This window comes from Lineus longissimus, chromosome 7 (genome assembly GCF_910592395.1).
Source record: "Lineus longissimus chromosome 7, tnLinLong1.2, whole genome shotgun sequence".
Taxonomy (NCBI): Eukaryota; Metazoa; Nemertea; class Pilidiophora; order Heteronemertea; family Lineidae; genus Lineus; species Lineus longissimus.
Window position 1 is genome coordinate 15,072,864 of NC_088314.1, and position 18,128 is coordinate 15,090,991.

The following is an 18,128-nucleotide window of genomic DNA, read 5'->3' on the forward strand; positions in this document are numbered from 1 at the left end:
CTTTTCCACCATTGAGGCACCCCGAAAGCCCTGCTTGTGTAAATTGGGTCTGGTTGTATGGGGATGATGTGTTTAAGATGCTGCCTGTTTCAATAGATTTTGTCCCTTGCTTAGAATCTACTTTAGGGTCTATTTTTTCTTCCCAAGAAGGAAACAAAAGGGCTGAATCAACATGGCATTTGACAAAGAAACAATTATCAACCTCTGTTGCTAGCATAGTTCCCAAGGTGCCAAATGAAGATTGCTTCTTGAACGAAAGGAAGGAAACACCTCAATTTGACAAACTTCCCTTGGGTCGAATATCTTACCCTGCAGTCGAGGTTAAACATATTTTAAACCTAAAGAAACGAGTTAAAAATGTTTACATCACGGCAAAATGTTTGCGGATGCCGGAGGTTTGTGGATTCAAAGTCAGAGATAGAGAGGGAAATATTCATCTTGTAAGTGAGTATGTGACCAGTTACAGATTGAAGACAGTGTTTCTTGATCTAGTCCCAATGTTCCTCAATTACACCAACATGTCTCTAGAGAAAATGGTACTCTTAGTCTATGAGACGTTAGAATCATGCTTGGTAGATGGGAAGCTACCGATGTTCCTGCGGAGTGATATCAATGTTCTTTATGGATCGCGAGTGCGTCTTGAGGAAAGTCTCAAGGTTACTTGTGCCATGACAGGATTTGTGAAGATGTTGTACGAGAAGTCTTTAAGGGATTAACACCACACTGGCAGTTCTCTGTGCTACAATATTTTGACAGAAGGTGGACCTTAAATGTATGCCCAAACAATTTGGGGTGGAATTTGAACTCCACCCAACGCTCTTGATTTTAGTCCAGGACTAACTTTAATGCTACATTTGAATCGAGGTGTGTTGGAATGCCAGACTGTGATTGCTAGGGCTGCTACTGAACTTTGAAAAGCCCGTCCCAGAGGCTTATCACAGGATTATCATCCATCAAAATTCCAAAATGTACATTCTACCTGCACACCCACACACACACACACCTTTTTCATCCTTAAAACTTCCTTGTGAGTTGACCTTAATTTGAAAATGACAGGACACTTCCTGATATGTTCAGCCTATCCCTGAAGGTGTAGCTGTTGATCTGTTTCGAACAGAACTTCTGCACTGCAGCACTGTATGAGGAGAATTTTGAAACTTCAGAAATGGAAATTGTTAAAAGCATAGATGGCGGATGTGGATAAACTGACTAGTTTTTCTCAAGGATCGTACATCTATGGGACCTGACGAATGGTAAATCCAACATTTTCTTGATGATTGCTTCTTACTGACATGACTACCTGCTTGGCTTATTTTTTGCCTGTTTTCAGCCCTTTCGCTATCCACAGGGTATTGGCAATTTTTTGCCAATTTCAGTTAATTCCAATCAATAACTGTTTTATTATTATTCGAGTCAAGTCAAGCTTATTTCATCATATTGCAACTATCCTTGGCTATGCCATCGTGCAAATATTTTCAAAGGAATTTTTTTTTCCGATATTGAAATTGAATCTCAACTTTGTTAACTCTTTCGCTGTGGCAGCCATTTTTTGGCCAGCGCCACCATGTGCTGACAGTCGATACCAATAATAAACTTTAGAGCTAACTTCTCACTGAACGGTCAAAACTATTCAAAAGTGTCGCCATCTATATTATTAGGATGAAACTAATTATTCCCGAGTGCGTTTGGCGTATTGAGCGAGGTTGTGACCAAGTGCTGGTGAACAAATATTTAAGAAGGACATGACGTGATGTGCACGTCACCCGCACGACAAAGGACCATGTACATGACGTGGTGTGCACGTCACCTGCACGACACGGAACCATGTACATGACGTAGTGTGCACGTCACCCGCACGACACGGGAACATGTACATGACGTGGTATACACATCACCCGCACGACATGGGACCATGTACATGACGTGGTGTGCACGTCACCCGCACAACACGGGACCATGTACATGACGTGGTGTGCACGTCACCCGCACAACACGGGACCATGTACATGACGTGGTGTGCACGTAACCCGCACAACACGGGACCATGTACATGACGTGGTGTGCACGTCACCCGCACAACACGGGACCATGTACATGACGTGGTGTGCACGTCACCCGCACAACACGGGACCATGTACATGACGTGGTGTGCACGTCACCCCGCAGGACACGGGACCATGTACATGACGTGGTGTGCACGTCACCCGCACAACACGGGACCATGTACATGACGTGGTGTGCACATCACCCGCACAACACGGGACCTTGTACATGACGTGGTGTGCACGTCACCCGCACGACACAGGACCATGTACATGACGTGGTGTGCACATCACCCGCACGACACGGGACCATGTGCATGACGTGGTGTGCACGTCACCTGCACGACACAGGACCATGTACATGACGTGGTGTGCACTTCACCTGCACGACACGGAACCATGTACATGAAGTGGTGTGCACATCACCCGCACGACACGGGACCATGTACATGACGTGGTGTGCACATCACCCGCACGACACGGGACCATGTACATGACGTGGTGTGCACATCACCCGCACGACACGGAACCATGTACATGACGTGGTGTGCACATCACCCGCACGACATGGGACCATGTACATGACGTGGTGTGCACGTCACCCGCACGACACGGGACCATGTACATGACGTGGTGTGCACATCACCCATACGACACGGAACCATGTACATGACGTGATGTGCACATCACCCGCACGACACGGAACCATGTACATGACGTGGTGTGCACGTCACCCGCACGACACGGGACCATGTACATGACGTGGTGTGCACATCACCCGCACGACATGGGACCATGTACATGACGTGGTGTGCACGTCACCTGCACGACACAGGACCATGTACATGACGTGGTGTGCACGTCACCCGCACGACACGGGACCATGAACATGACGTGGTGTGCACATCACCCATACGACACGGAACCATGTACATGACGTGATGTGCACATCACCAGCACGACACGGAACCATGTACATGACGTGGTGTGCACGTCACCCGCACGACATGGGACCATGTACATGACGTGGTGTGCACATCACCCGCACGACATGGGACCATGTACATGACGTGGTGTGCACGTCACCTGCACGACACAGGACCATGTACATGACGTGGTGTGCACGTCACCCGCACGACATGGGACCATGTACATGACGTGGTGTGCACGTCGCCTGCACGATACAGGACCATGTACATGACATGGTGTGCACGTCACCCGCACGACAAAGGACCATGTACATGACGTGGTGTGCACATCACCCGCACGACATGGGACCATGTACATGACGTGGTGTGCACGTCACCTGCACGACACAGGACCATGTACATGACGTGGTGTGCACATCACCCGCACGACACGGGACCATGTACATGACGTGATGTGCACGTCACCCGCACGACACAGGACCATGTACATGACGTGGTGTGCACGTCACCTGCACGACACGGGAACATGTACATGACGTGGTGTGCACATCACCCGCACGACACGGGAACATGTACATGACGTGGTATACACATCACCCGCACGACATGGGACCATGTACATGACGTGGTGTGCACGTCACCCGCAGCGAAAGGGTTAATAAAGTAGTTAATAATAATGCTATTGCTTTTCTCTTTCAGATTATGCCATCTATGTAAATGCCCTATCAAATGTATCATTTAAGAGTTTCCACATTCATCTTTCAGGTTTAATAGATTATGACCAGTTCTTGCCAAAGGTAGAGGAGCCATATGAACTACTTCTGATCAATGTCAGTCTATATCTGTCGTTGAGAGAACTCCAAATGTTTTCTTGCTTCAACTTCACAAATTGCCACATATAACAAAATGTAAATATTTCTGCATTCATTTTTTAGGAATATGATCAATTCTGGCCGAAGGCAGATGAACCACTGGACTGCCACAATTTCAACGTGTGCTTGACCGAGGAGCATCATCACATTAGTCAAACTGCCAGAGATTTCATGTTGGAGTCGAAACAAGTATGTAATATCGCCGAGTACAGTACTACATAGTGATAAAATAAGTACAGTAGAACCTCTCTATCAAGGATACCCTTGGGACTGTCAAATGCTGTCCTTATATGAGAGGTGTCCTGATACAGAGTTTAAATTTTACAGTAACAACCGTTTGGGATCAGAACCACTGTCTCTAATAGAGAGGGGGTGATACAAAAATATTTTGGAGAAAAGTTCCAGTCTTGGAACCTATGAAAATGGCCTGAACAGTCAGTAGATACCCAACCTAAGAGCATCTTGTTCCATGTATTTTATCATACACTACATAGACACAGAGATATGTTTTTTCAAAAGTTTTTTCTCTTATTACCAAGAATTCGTATGTTACATTTATTGATGATGTGATCTCATGTATGAATGATGTAATCTTTTATCAAAAATAAATAATGATGAGACCTCTATTTAAATCAAATGTGGATTCATCGCTCAAAGGGCTTCACATTATCACCCCATTTGTTGTTTCTGTTTGAGAGTCAAAGCCATGACCGCCCGATCGTAAGCTTGGCACTCTAAAGTGTCACTGATCACTCTGAGTAGATTCTGGCACTATAAATCATTTAAATATTATTATTATTGTTAAATATTACTCTAACCACAATGCCATTTTGATGTCCCCTTGTTACGTTTATCAATGATGTAATCTTATGTTACTTTTATCATTGATGGAATCTTATGTTGCATTTATTAATGATATAATCTTGTTTCAGGATGACTACGAATTAATGATACGTATAATCTCTTGTTGTGAATGGCCCAAGAATTGTGAACCGGTGAACACAGCGTTTGAGTTGGTGAAGTCAGTCAAGACGTGGTACAGCGATCATCATTCTGGGCCAATTGTTGTGATAGACAAGTAAGAATTTCATTAAAAATTATAATTCTGGTAGAAGTTGTGTTACATTTTGATAAACTTTTGTGCATATACGGGTGAGCTTTGATGGTTTTACATGTTTTTAATGGCACAGATTACTTTGGCCAGTTGGTAGCATGGGTGAATGCTTATCAAATCTTACATATTCGTTTCTGATTTCGTCGATGATTTCACAAAGTGACATAACGGCGCCATCTGAGTTGTACTAGCCATGTCTACTTGCACACCAATTATCACCAATGGTGATATTCAAAGCCAATGTCAATTCTATAACGCTTTATCCTCTATTCATGCCTTTCGAGCCATTACTCTCTTTTATATGTACTGCACAGAGTCATTCAAACTAAACAGAATCTTTGAGTGGAGTTTTCTCCAAAAAAAATTTGCTGATTGGTCACTTTGTCAAATCATCGACGATTTTTACTGCCCATCTACTTAGATAGCTTGGTGCAAGTTACATTATAGTCTGTGAGTGTAAAGAAGTAAGTAAGTGTTGGGGTTCAACGACTCTAGGCTTAACCCATAGTTGGTATTATAAACCTTAAGGCCAGAGGGGGTTGAGATGTTGGCTGACAGGATCGGATCGCTGGCATTCACCAGGCAGCCTAGAGAAGCTTTTACAGTTTTCACTTTTATTATAGGCCCCTATTTTGCGCTGAAGGTGTAATCATGTAGCATTTCTTTCAGGTTCATTATTGTATTGTTATTGTTAGATGTCATCTTGGGCCTTAGGCCTGTGCTCTGGACTTTCGCTGAGTTGAATATGACATTATTAGTTTTAACTTATATGGTGTTTACGGCACTCTACAGGACTATGTAATACTCGGGTTTCGCACGCCTAACGTCTACTGCAGTAAGCCAGTGTGTGTGTTCATTTTGGTAGGCCCACGAGGGAAGGAAGTTTCTTGATTGATTGACCAGCAGCGCCAATGGCAATAGTGACTTGAATAGAAGGCCTAAAATTTCCCCCATTACGGGCCTAGAAATGTTCACTATGCAAAGATCTGGCTGGACATTAGAAGTGAGAAACTAGAGTATATAATTGAGTGTGTTGGGAAGTTTGAAAGGATTGGGAGGTGTGGCAGTTCACGGCTTGGCTGGAGAGAGAGGAGACACATCTGGCTTGTGCGGGCGATGTGCACCAAGGCAATAATCCGGAACTCAAAACCCATTTGACCTAAGTGGTATTAGCATAGACCAAAGCCTGCTCTCTCACAATCGCCACAGCGTTTTGTTCAAGTTGCACCAGCAAAGAGAATGAGTTACTACATGTACTACCATTGTTAGTCATAATATGTTACCAATGAGAAATTCTTTGTTGTAGACTTGGAGGGGCAGCAGCGGCCACATTCTGTGCTCTGAGCACATTATATGATGAGTTTCAGCAGGATGACGTGGTGGATGTGTATCAGTTAGCGAGGCTCTATTACCTTCAGAGACAGGGCATCTTCAATGAAGAGGTAGGTTTGTAGGTTTACAAGTTCGCATAGCCATGTGACCTGCTTTACTGAAAGTAGGCTTTTTGTGGTCAAAGACTGATATTAAGTTATTGGTATTGGCTGATTGTGCACAAAATTACCTTCATGATGACACATGTCAATAGCTTAAGAATTGATGGAGATGTTGACTTCAGGACGCACCATTCTTTCAGGTTATAATTAAGAGAAAAACTCATATTTTAGTCACGGAAGTTGATTCATAAAATTTTTTAAAAAGATGGGAAATAAACCCGGAGTGATCTAAAATTAAGTTGTTTTTTGTACAAGGAGAAATTTACCTGACTCATATTTATTATGGAATTGTGGCCATCTTTTGGTCTTGCAGTTGTTTAAGCTTTGTTTAAGGTGATCTGTTTTGATCAAATTTCCTCTCTATCTTTCCAGGGAGAGTATGAGTTTTTGTACAAGGCCATTGCAAGTATCAGCCACGACCCGCCGGAAAGGAAAGATTCATTCTCGTCCGGCAACAATCAGACCGTTACGAATTCCATTCACAATTCTCATTCACATAACCAACACCTTCATGTTCATGGCGGCTCGGTACATTTACGTGACAAGAAGGGCGAAAGACCACCGAGACCCGAGACGACAATATAAAAAAAACACCAAGTGTTTTAAATTGACTGAAACTTTGAAGGGCTGGGGATAGTTCTGAGATCGCTATGAAGCGGTAAAAGCTACTGAAGTGTTTGAACCGAGCATTGAGCTTGCAGCTATTTTTTGTTAATATTTTCATCTGAAATGAATTTGGTAATGCACTGCTGGCTTGTCACCTTCCTGATATTTTATTTCTCGGGTGCATTTGGGATAAATGGTCAATTTGTGTTTTGAACAAACTTGAATCGGAAGAACTGGAAGAAGGACAATGGAACTGTCAGCTACCTGGATGAGTCCTCACTTGAACCCAGGGTTCGAGAGTTGAGCCTTTAAACGAGCCTCTCTATAAGGTGCATCAAAAGTTTAAGAAATAACCATGCTCTTGGATACCCTGTGTCTAACAAAGAGTATATAACTGTAATACTCAGCTTAATCAACTTTGAGTTATATCTTGTCTTTGCACATGATTTAGTGTTCAGTACGATAGAGCAGCACCAACAATTTTAGCCTCTTGAAAGTTGATTGAAGCTAATATGCTGTCTCATTTTGCTGAAGTATCTGCTTCGGGCAGTTACGATGTGCTTCTGAAAGTTAATATTTTTTTAAGACAGTTTTTACTGAACTGATGCTATTTGTTAGTTGACCTTGTCTTTTTTGTGAATTTTGGATAAATGTGCTGGTATTTGAGGTGTGTCAGTGCTTACATTTGTAAGTTACGAATAATACTCAAGTAAGCCCTGAAGTTATGTTACTAAATTTAAATCTGCATTTCCATGGCATGTAAGAAACTACACTGATCTCTGGGGAGTTGCAATGTAAACAAATAGTGTCCTTTTATTACGTGTGCAGTGTATAACTCCATACATAATTGATTGATTGATTCAGTCACATCTTGATTTCTGGTTGCATGTATCAGAAAAAAACTCTGATATGAAATATGAAATGAATATACCAAGACGTACTTTTGTGGTAGTTACAATTATTTCGAAATCCTTTTGATAGTCGGATAATAAGTAGTTTTACTGAAAGAAACTTGGTTGAAATTACTGTGGAAATGGTGATTGAATATGGTTTGGCAAAGCAAATGTGATGGTACATGTATGTTGCAATGGCTTGCCTTCGGTACTGTTGAAAGCTTTGCCTACATCCCAAGGACACTGTTAGGAAACCACCATACCTTTTGCCCAAGGGCAGAATAAGGAGGTCTAAGCTGACTGTTGCAGAATGCAGAATTCACCCGCTATCTCGACATGTAGTTGTGAAAGCATTGTTTTGTTGACTTCTCTTAGTGTTTTCCACCAGGAAGTGTGTCAGTTTACACTTTACAGAAATTACAGAACAAAAAACAGAAATTATAAATCCTTGTGGTTCGCATAGCTCCAATCAAGAAAAACCTAATTGCAATGAAATCCGACCAGTAGTTTGCCCTCCAGAACTCAAAACGTTAGGGACAAAGAATATAACAATGGACTGTTGTATCTAATTCTAGCAAATGTGTATGTCTGGTTACGTGTTAAGACATGTTGATACCAAAGAGATGTGTACCATATCTATTCTGTTTTTCTCTTCCTCTTAGTACATTTCCCAGCTGTAGTTTAATAAGTGCAGTTTCCCATTGCAAGTCCATCTCATTATGTTAGGGTGCGAGTTGGTAATGCTAATGTTTGCATCACTTCATGTAGACGCATATGTATATGTTACCTTTGTGTTCATAAGCTGTCAGGTTCCAAGCCTTCAGGGTAATAGGTTTACGAAGTTCTAGTCAAGGATAAACTCGAACCAATCACCTTCCCAAACCGTTAAAACATTGGCCAGAATGTTTTTAGCACTACTGTTGGCTGTCATCATTCAGAATTTAATTAAATTTAAGGCATACTGTCTTGAAATGTCTTTATCTTCACGAAGCCAAAGATCACTATATTGTCTTGGTGTGTTATTTCTTGTCACAATTGGAGTTATCACAAGTTATCCTAGAGAAAAAGAATTCACTTTTGAATGTATAATGAGAACAGACAATCCGAACCAGGTTACTTGGAGTGGTTTTTGTGTGTCATTAAAGGCTTCTTTGCGGTGTCTTTTTCGAAAGGCTCATTTTGCATCAAGGGTTGGGTCTTTTTAAACGTCAATTTCCCAAGTCAAAATTCTGTCTGTCTCTTCAAATTTTCATTGTATGAAACGGCATTAAAAAATATTGCTTTTTGTTCTACGTGTACATCCTGCAGATGAAACTACATGACTCATTTCTTTCATGACATAGTATTATACCTAGTTGGGTACTTGCCTTGTATTCTATATAACTTGTTTCTTTATATTTTGGATGTAAACCTCACTATTTAGCTATTCGTAAAAGAGGGAGCAGTACTGTCAAAATATTCAGTCAGCAATCATGTTGTAATCTTGCTGACTCGTAGAGTCTACTAAAAGGTACTCTTATTGCGAGACATCCTTGGTGGTTTGGGATGTATCATCCACACCAAAGGCTGCGGCTTGTTGTGTTTTTTGTACCAGGTGTTAATATATGCAATGCATATGTTGCATAATTATGATTTCTAGGTAAGATTGTCGCACCCCTGGTGGTCGCGAGGCAATCCAAGTTATGCCTCTTTTGTGCTGACATAAAAGTTCCTTGATCTGTGCAGACCTATAAATTTGTTGCAGTGACATGCAATCTGCAGCTAGCTTAAATCTGCAGAAAAATTGGTTGTTGTCACAACATGAAACAAACTCAAGTCTGCTTAATCATCGAATGTGAATCTTGAATGGTAGGCCTATGCCATTCATAATTACTGGTGGTCCAGGAAAAAAGAAATGCAGTTACACCAATAACATGTATTATGCATTCGCATTTGCTGAAAGTAGGTATTTATAGTATTTGTATATCTGTCTACCCAACGGCAATGCCGAAATTTATATTCCTTATATAATAACACAATTGTAAATTCAAATTCTATGACAAATTTCAAATGTTTAACAAATGGCATTAGGCTTTAATAAGATGTCATCTTGCATGCAGTTTATCATCTCATGCAGACTAGCGAGATTATTTACAAAATATTGCATGTTGCTGCCAACAAAAATCATTAATCTGCACCTGTCTTTATTCATCATTTATAAAGTGTTTTTTCAATCATGAAATATTTTTTGGTATATCATCATCATTGACAGAAACTCATTAGAATCAGTCATAAGAATTGGTCATATATAGTGAGATTATGGCAACAAGTTTTCATGCATACACAATTAAGGAAATGTTCTATTTGTGCATATAAATGTGCTTTTTTCACATATTTCACATTTCAAAAATGGACATTGCCAAATTGTGTTCTAGTGTCCAATTCAAGTGTACATGTTGGTTTTGGAGATGTGTGTGATTTTTTTTACAGCGTCTTGAAGTATGGTTAATTTTCTGGTCAGCAGGGCCGGAATTAGATACTTTCAGACAAGTTTGAAATCTAATTTGTTGATGGCATCGATCTAAAAGATTTGCGTTGGATTTTACTAGAAAGATTTTGAACTTGGCAATTGAGCCTCTGCTTGAGCTGAGAAAAGTATATTCTTATGAACCTATTTCAACCATTTTCTCTGCATCTATTTGGCTCCCAGCTATGTTTTTTTATTAATTCAGTTTTTACTGTAGAAATGAATTTCGATTTGTCGTGCATAAAGAATTTGTGGCTCCTTTTTTTGCTCACCGTAGGGGAGTCTATACAATATCCCATTGTCCACTGTCGTCGTCCATATCTTGTTTCAAAAACAGTGGCACGTTTCTTAGCCTCTAGGGCTATGAACTTAAAACTTTGTACACAGGACCCCCCCCCCCTGGTCAAATGACCTCAGACAGTGAATGTTGGTCTGATCTGATTCTTTACTTGGCCACCAGGGGGCCAAAAGTCAAAACCTAAAAAGTGTGATATCTCGCGTATGTTTTCCAGAAAATTTCATGGCTGGTTCTCCTAGCAAGGATACACCACATTATACAGGTTTTTGTTTTGACCTACTTTTCAAGTTCACAGAGCCCAAATTGTCAGTGGCACGTTTCTTAACCGCTAAAGCTAACAACTTGAAACTTGGTACACAGGACCCTCTAGGTCAGATAACCCCCGACACTGAATTTCGGTCTATCATGGGTACATGTACATCTAACCACCACATACATTATTATATGTCACATGGGTTTTTAATTTGACTTACTTTTCTTGGTCACAGGTCAAATGTCATACAATTTCCATTATATTATAGCATGTTTCTTAAACCAGCATTGAATCTTAACCACCAAATATCTATACAGTGAGCACAATGGCCCCTGGCCTTTTCATTTATTCCTGAAAGATACATTTTACATTGTGAAGTGGAGTCATGGTTTATTTGCGGTAAACATGGGTTGAGTTAGTTAAAAATCAAATGCATGAGGCAGTTATTGCAATACACTGCTACGACACAATTAATCAATGAATTTGTCATCTGTAACATTAATCAACCTTGTTGATTATAAGCTGCTGCCGTCTGTCTCTCGTTCCAATTTCCTGCTGACCATGAGTTTTGAGTTGGTTTTCTCAGACTGTATAAACTTGATTCCCTGTACCTGTACATTGATAAATGACTGTTGTCTGCTTCTGCTTTGCTATCATTGGTGCATTAAAACTCATCTTGGACAGAATAGAAATTTGTTCAACACTTTGGGTGCCAGCTATGCAGGTCTACGTCTATCTGTGCCCAGTGACGTACGTCTACATCGTCGAACATGGGAGTCCCGTCGACTGGGCTATTTCCTTTTTGGAATGATGTTAACTACACACACTCCATCTGACGGGCTGGCCATAAATTGAAGCAGTTTTGCTGCTTTTGCCCTCTGTTCAGTGTTGCGTCTTGGGGAGGGGCAGGGTGATCTGGGGGTGGGAAAAAGGCTTTCTGATGAAAATCGACCCTTTTTAACTTTAAACTCTGAAATTATGATTTGAGGCATATGTAAAGTGTTTGTCTCAGTTGGGTTATGTTCTTGGAGAATCTAATGCAGAAAACTTCAGGTAATTATTTCTTATGGAATCGTTTTTAGTGGGTGGCGGAAAGTGGTAAAATGCGGGCACTTTAGAGGATGTGTATTCAAAAGTTCTGGGCACCCAAGGTGTTAACAAGACAAAGATTTTTTTATAATTTCACAAAACCTTGGTTTGAACATTTTTACACAATTACTTACTACATGACAGCTCCGTATTCCAGAGTCGCATGGGATAAGACTGTGCAAAAAACAGTCCATATATCGCAATTTCACCAGCAAACAGGTGTTGACCTGTCAATGAACAATAATTGGTCCTGGCGAAATCATGAAATGCTACATATTGATAAGGCTTGTCGCCTTATCAGTGTGTAGTATGGAAAAAAGATTTGCAAATCCATGTTGCTATCGACTTGGGCTTTAATTTGATAAATGGCAATGGCACCTGTTGTGAGTCCCTGTGAGTGCCGCTGCAACAACTGGAAATCGTTGACTTACTGCAAGAAATTCTAGATTTTAAGGAGATCACAATTTTTTTACATGGCCAGTTCATTGTAAACAGTCAGGATTTCAAGGTATGATTTTGATGTATGAAATAAAGCTATATTTTGCTCATTATTGAATGTCTGAAACAAAAGAGCTTTAGTTTTGAGGTTAAACAATGTAATATATGAATTCAATATTGAATACAGAAAATTTAACTGTTTCACATGTTTCAGTTGGAATGAGGTCAAGTTTTGTTCAAAAGATCACATATCGATTAGATTAACACTTTCACGGCCCGACATATTTTGGCTACAAGACGTCCAGGGCCACATTTAAAGTATTTATTTGCCGTGCCAGTTCTCACATAAGCAGCAACTAGACTGTTAGTTTCGCAGGTAAAATCTGGGTAATTTATGGTAAAATCTTGGTAATTTCAAGCAATCTCCACTCGTAAAGATACTGTGGCACTTGTTGCAGGTGATTAAAATAGCCATATTAAGCAAATTTCGGTGCATGAAATCTTACATAAATAAAGAGAATTAAGCTTCAATAATTGTCATCTAATCGACCATTTTAGCATTGGTGGTGTTTTGCCCCCTAATTCAACCCCTTTGATGATAAATAGTTCTAGTAAAGTTATATATACCCCTGAATTTTTGTTGCATAAGCATTAACATTTCTTTAAATATCGGCTTTTTCAAGTAGCCTATATAAAGAATTTCACCCACTGTTGTTTGGGGTACCAGGGGAAAAATTGATTCTGCTGAATTTCACCCATAACCCTTCTTCAGAATTACTTAAGATTACTTCTGAAATGTGTATGATAGGTTGGAAAGTTGCAAGTTAAAAATGAAATTGCAACAATCCGTTTCTTTGCCAAGTTATGCAGAGCTGTGCTTATTTGTACACTTTGGGTGTAAAATGTACACTTTTGGTGGCGTTTTAGTGATTCTATAAATCATGTACTCTACAATTTTATTGGATTATCTCTGAAAAACAAGCAATATCTTGAAAAATAACCAAGTTGTACACCTTTTGTTGCAGTTTTTAAAACACGTTTTATGTCCAACATTGGGTACTTGTGAACCTGTTGAGTTTATATCTTCATAGAAGACAACATACATGTAGCAGTAGAAGTAGAAGTTTGCTGTGGACATATCTGTGGTTCTCAGTTAGAATTACCAATAGATGTGTTTCTTCTTGTACCAGGTTATGGTCACTCATAAACAGTCTAAGAACGCCTAACGACGCCTAATGGGGGTAATGAAAGTGTATTACATCCCATCATCTTGTTTTATTGGTGCTATACTTAAATGTACTTTTTGCATTTTGCAGAATTTAGGAAAATTAGGCCCCTGTTCAAAGTTTGTTTCATGTTCTGTAGTTTGGTGTTGATTATTCTCAGTTTTAAATGCTCAAACTCCCCTTTACTGCCAGTGTATTTCTTACCTTGTATGTAGGGCTTGTTGAAGAAGATACTTTTAATATTTGAACACTAGTGCATCAAGTTTACTATTGGAGCCAGTAAAATAGACTTGCCAGGCTGTATCGTGACATAACAAATTGTGGGATAAGAGGAATCAATGGTGAGAAGTACTTTCAGCCGATACAATTTCTTACACCAAGAGTATAGGCAAGTCTTCTCTGGCCTAATAGGTCAAATTGATTTGACAAACTAGTTTGTTTTCCAACAGAAACAATTGACCACTTTAGTGAAAAAACGCACAAGTTACATTTGGAATGTTTTTTATGTTCTTCAGATATACTGTCCAAAATCAAAATTTGATTTTCCTGCATTAGGATGTTCTTAACCCTTTTGATGCCAGTCAGGTTTGAGCTGAATTCCACCAGGCCACATATGGGCGAATTTATCTGCCTGCTCCTCGGCCATTGGATGTAGATTCTGCTGCTTTTAGGCCAGAGAGGTATTGACATGATATAACAAGAATATTATAACATTTAACCCTTTCGCTGTTAGGCATAATTACACCGCCATTGCTGAGCCCCGAACGACCAGCCGCCATGATTCTATCGTCTGCTGTGACGTCATCCACGAGGTGGGAAACCCTGATAACCTATTCTGTCAAGCAGATTAGTTTCGTTGCATAAATGTAGATGGCAGAGCGATCAGTCTTCTGCTAAAGCTTTATTTGGGGACGGTCTGAAACTGCTGAATTTTGGTGGTCTTGGCAATCACGCATCGAAAGGGTTAATGCAAGTTCATATATTAAATTTAAACCTCGGGAAGAAAAATTTTTTAAATTTTACATGGACGAAGAATTGACAGATGTCATTACTTGCTGAGTGCAGTCATGGCCGAACCCCTAGCATGTTAATAGAATCAGTTGCAAGTGTGGTTTATCTAAATATAGTCGAATGACACTCTGGCAGAGGCGTAGTGGGAATAGTCCTGCGTTGAGGTCTCTGCAGTCTTTAAATGTATATTGTGTAAAAACTTGGATGTAAATGTATGATCTGTTTTGTAAATTTGTGTCGTATGTGGCAGGGCTGGACATAAGAAATAAAGAAACAAAGAAACATTTGGGGCATGAGGCCAAACAAAGGACCATTTATAGGCAGATGGTCTCAATGCCTTAGCTTTTGTCTAGCCCTGATGTTGTGAATGTGACCCTGTTAAGGTGACAGTTGCAAAAAATAGAAAATTGAGATTCAAGTGTACATTTTTTTACTTTGAACGAATGACCTGCTGAATATATTATGTACGTGCATATTTACTTCTGTTTATGAGCATGATTTTTATTGTGTCAGTCATATAAGGCGTATAGACCTTAGCATTGTATTGGTACATGAAACGAACATGAAACAAATCAAAATAATTTCATGCAGTATATTTACATGCAACATAGTATATATAACGCTTAAATCTCATTTTCTTTTTTTCGGACACACAATAATTGCAAATCTATAGCTGGAGATTATATTTTGATAAACAGCCGCCATGGCCGAAGTGCAGTATACCCTAATTGATTGAAAGAGTGAACCTAAAGACAGTGGTTCTGCATACTATCCCAAATAGTCAGCTCACTGTCTTGTGAAATCTAATTGATATCAACTCAATTGTAATATTAATAATGTTTTTAAATCCAACGTTAATTGGAATTTGGAGTGGAAAATACATATTGTACACCACTTTTATAATGTGCGTGGCTAGGAAATTGGCAAGTGCTCTCATAGAGGATGACTTCTCTGGGTGTTAGATGTGAAATTTTCTCATCTCTGTGCAGATTCCTGGTCATCTTTGGTTGTGTGATTACTGTTGTCAATAGTGGTGTTTTTTTACAGTATGTGTAGGTGCAAAGCACAGTTTCGAGTACTATGGGCAGACTTTAAGGGATTCCTCACTTTTGTCGATTTCTTTGATTTTCTGTTATGCCTTTCTGAAAATGTGGCGCAGAGGTTTATAGAAGTACAGTGTACAATATTCATAAGTACAATGTACCCTTATCAATTATCATTAATATTTTGGCCAATGTGCCTCATAATATTTAGAACATCTCTTATTTATAAGTTGTCCTATTTTCAATTGTGGATTGCAGTATTGTAATAATACACCTCACAATCTTCATTTAGGTACTTCCCCAGCAGGTAATAAATGCCAGTGAAATGTGGAAGAGTGAGAAATCCCTTCAAGTGAGCTCTATAACTCTATGTTGGCACTGAACACATCAATATGTTAAAAGAATGGATTTTTCAAATAACCAGTCTTTGTTTGATGGGGAAGATTTATTTTTCATTTTTATCATGAAACCTTTTGTATGATCAACCAAGTAATATTATTTGTACATAATTATTCAATGTGGAACCTGTATAAATCATGTAATGTGACCTACATCAAAGTTTTCTCTTTTCTTATTACATCTTGTTTATGCTGAACCGGTTTAAACCACTGGGCCGAATTTGGCACTCTCAGTGTTTCGGCCCTGAATGTCTAGGCACACATGACCTCCCTGGTGACAGGAAGCCCCTGTGATGACATCACCTGGCGACAGTGACATCAGTGAGGGCTCAAACTGGCCGTGCTCGACGTTCAGGGCCGAATTTGGCACTCGAACAGGGCACCCACCAGTCGAAAGAGCAACGCCAGGCCTGCATGAAATGCGTGTGAAAAGGTGGGCACGCTTGGAATAGTTCTCCGTCGGTTGCCGTTGGAAGATTCGCTTCGAAATAACTTGCTCACCGCCTCGATTGGCTTGTGTCATTCCACGACGTGTTTGCGACCTACATGCAGACCCCTAATCGGACGGACTCACCTCGAACTCCCAGAGCCCGCGAAGCCACTCACATGCCCAGAACAGCTTGGCCATTTCTATAATACAAAGGGTGAGTACGTACAATATGATTTTAATACTCATTTTGATTTTAACAATGTTTGAAGGGTTTTGCAGATGTAGCCTGATTCTTCCCTGGTGAGGTACGCTGTTGTCGTGATGGCACTACCAAGTGGGGCTTTTTCGAAACCTGTTTGTAATGGTGACCTTGACTGTTGAGTCATCTGGCCTTTTTCAACCCTCTCGTTGCCCCTCTTGACAATGTCACCATGCTGCCCAGCGCTCTCCTCGGGGATCGTCGATCTACAACCTGCAAAGCCCTTCAAAATTATGTCTACCCTAGGTGGTGAATTATTTACATCTATACTAAGTGGCGTTGACAAGTCCCTCACTTCCCCTTCTACACTCTCTTTCGCTTCTCTCAGTCTTTTTTCCACCTCGGACGGCGTGTCCCATACGGACTCGTTTACATTCTTTCTTCCCTTCGCTACTATCCATTCTGATTCCCTTTCCTCCTGTTCACTCTCGTTTTCCTCCTCACTGCCTTCGTTCCCCTTCGCGCCTTCCTCCATTCTCCTTTTCTCCTCCTCCGTCTCTCTCGTTATGTCACCTTCCTCCTTCTCTCCTTCCTTCACTATTCCTCGCATACTCCCTCAACATTTCCCTTCTCACTTCTTTCACCACCCCATACCTTTGCAACGCCCCCTTCACCCATTCTATTTTACCCCCCCCCCCCCCCCCCGGATAATTATGGACTTTTACATAACTACTGGTGTGATACTTTTTGATCTCGAAATCCCGGGTTTTCTCTAGCCAGCGCCAGTTAGGGTAGAACACAACGAGAACACAAAGTTGCGTTGGATTGGATATCGGTGTTGCTTTGTCGTTGTGTTCTACCCTAACTGGCGTGGTGGCAGCGGTTCCTTCGAACCCAAAAACCGTGCCTACGAGTGAACGATACTCTAACGGCGGTAGGACAATCGCAAAACACGGCACAGTGCTAACGTGCACCGTATCTTCACCGGATTCGTACATATCAAGTGATCCGAATTTCCAATTCCATCATGCAACGCGCGCCGAAACAGTGGTGCTTGACCAAAAACGAGACGATAAGTTCGTTCGAGAACTGGAAACAGAACTTAGTGTACACCCTATCCCACTGCTGCCACCACGCCAGTTAGGGTAGAACACAACGACAAAGCAACACCGATATCCAATCCAACGCAACTTTAATGTGAGACAAAATAAGCACACGACCAACCAGTCGTAGGGCTGAACTTAGAGTGGCCTAACATACATACATGTACATGCATACACAAATAGTA

At 40.7% G+C, this 18,128-nt stretch overlaps 1 protein-coding gene across 4 annotated transcripts in view; it reads left to right on the forward strand.

The window, feature by feature from the left end:
* LOC135491698 (tyrosine-protein phosphatase 99A-like) overlaps positions 1-16,356 on the forward strand; it is a 69,570-nt gene extending 53,214 nt beyond the window's left edge. For all 4 annotated transcript variants that reach the window (XM_064777718.1, XM_064777720.1, XM_064777719.1 and 1 more), the window contains 4 exons: positions 3,907-4,032; positions 4,776-4,921; positions 6,264-6,399; positions 6,823-16,356. In XM_064777718.1, coding sequence (XP_064633788.1) covers positions 3,907-4,032; positions 4,776-4,921; positions 6,264-6,399; positions 6,823-7,035 — 621 coding nt within the window. In that variant the 3' untranslated portion in view covers positions 7,036-16,356. The remainder of the gene's footprint in view (positions 1-3,906; positions 4,033-4,775; positions 4,922-6,263; positions 6,400-6,822) is intronic.
* The last annotated feature ends 1,772 nt before the right edge of the window (positions 16,357-18,128 follow it).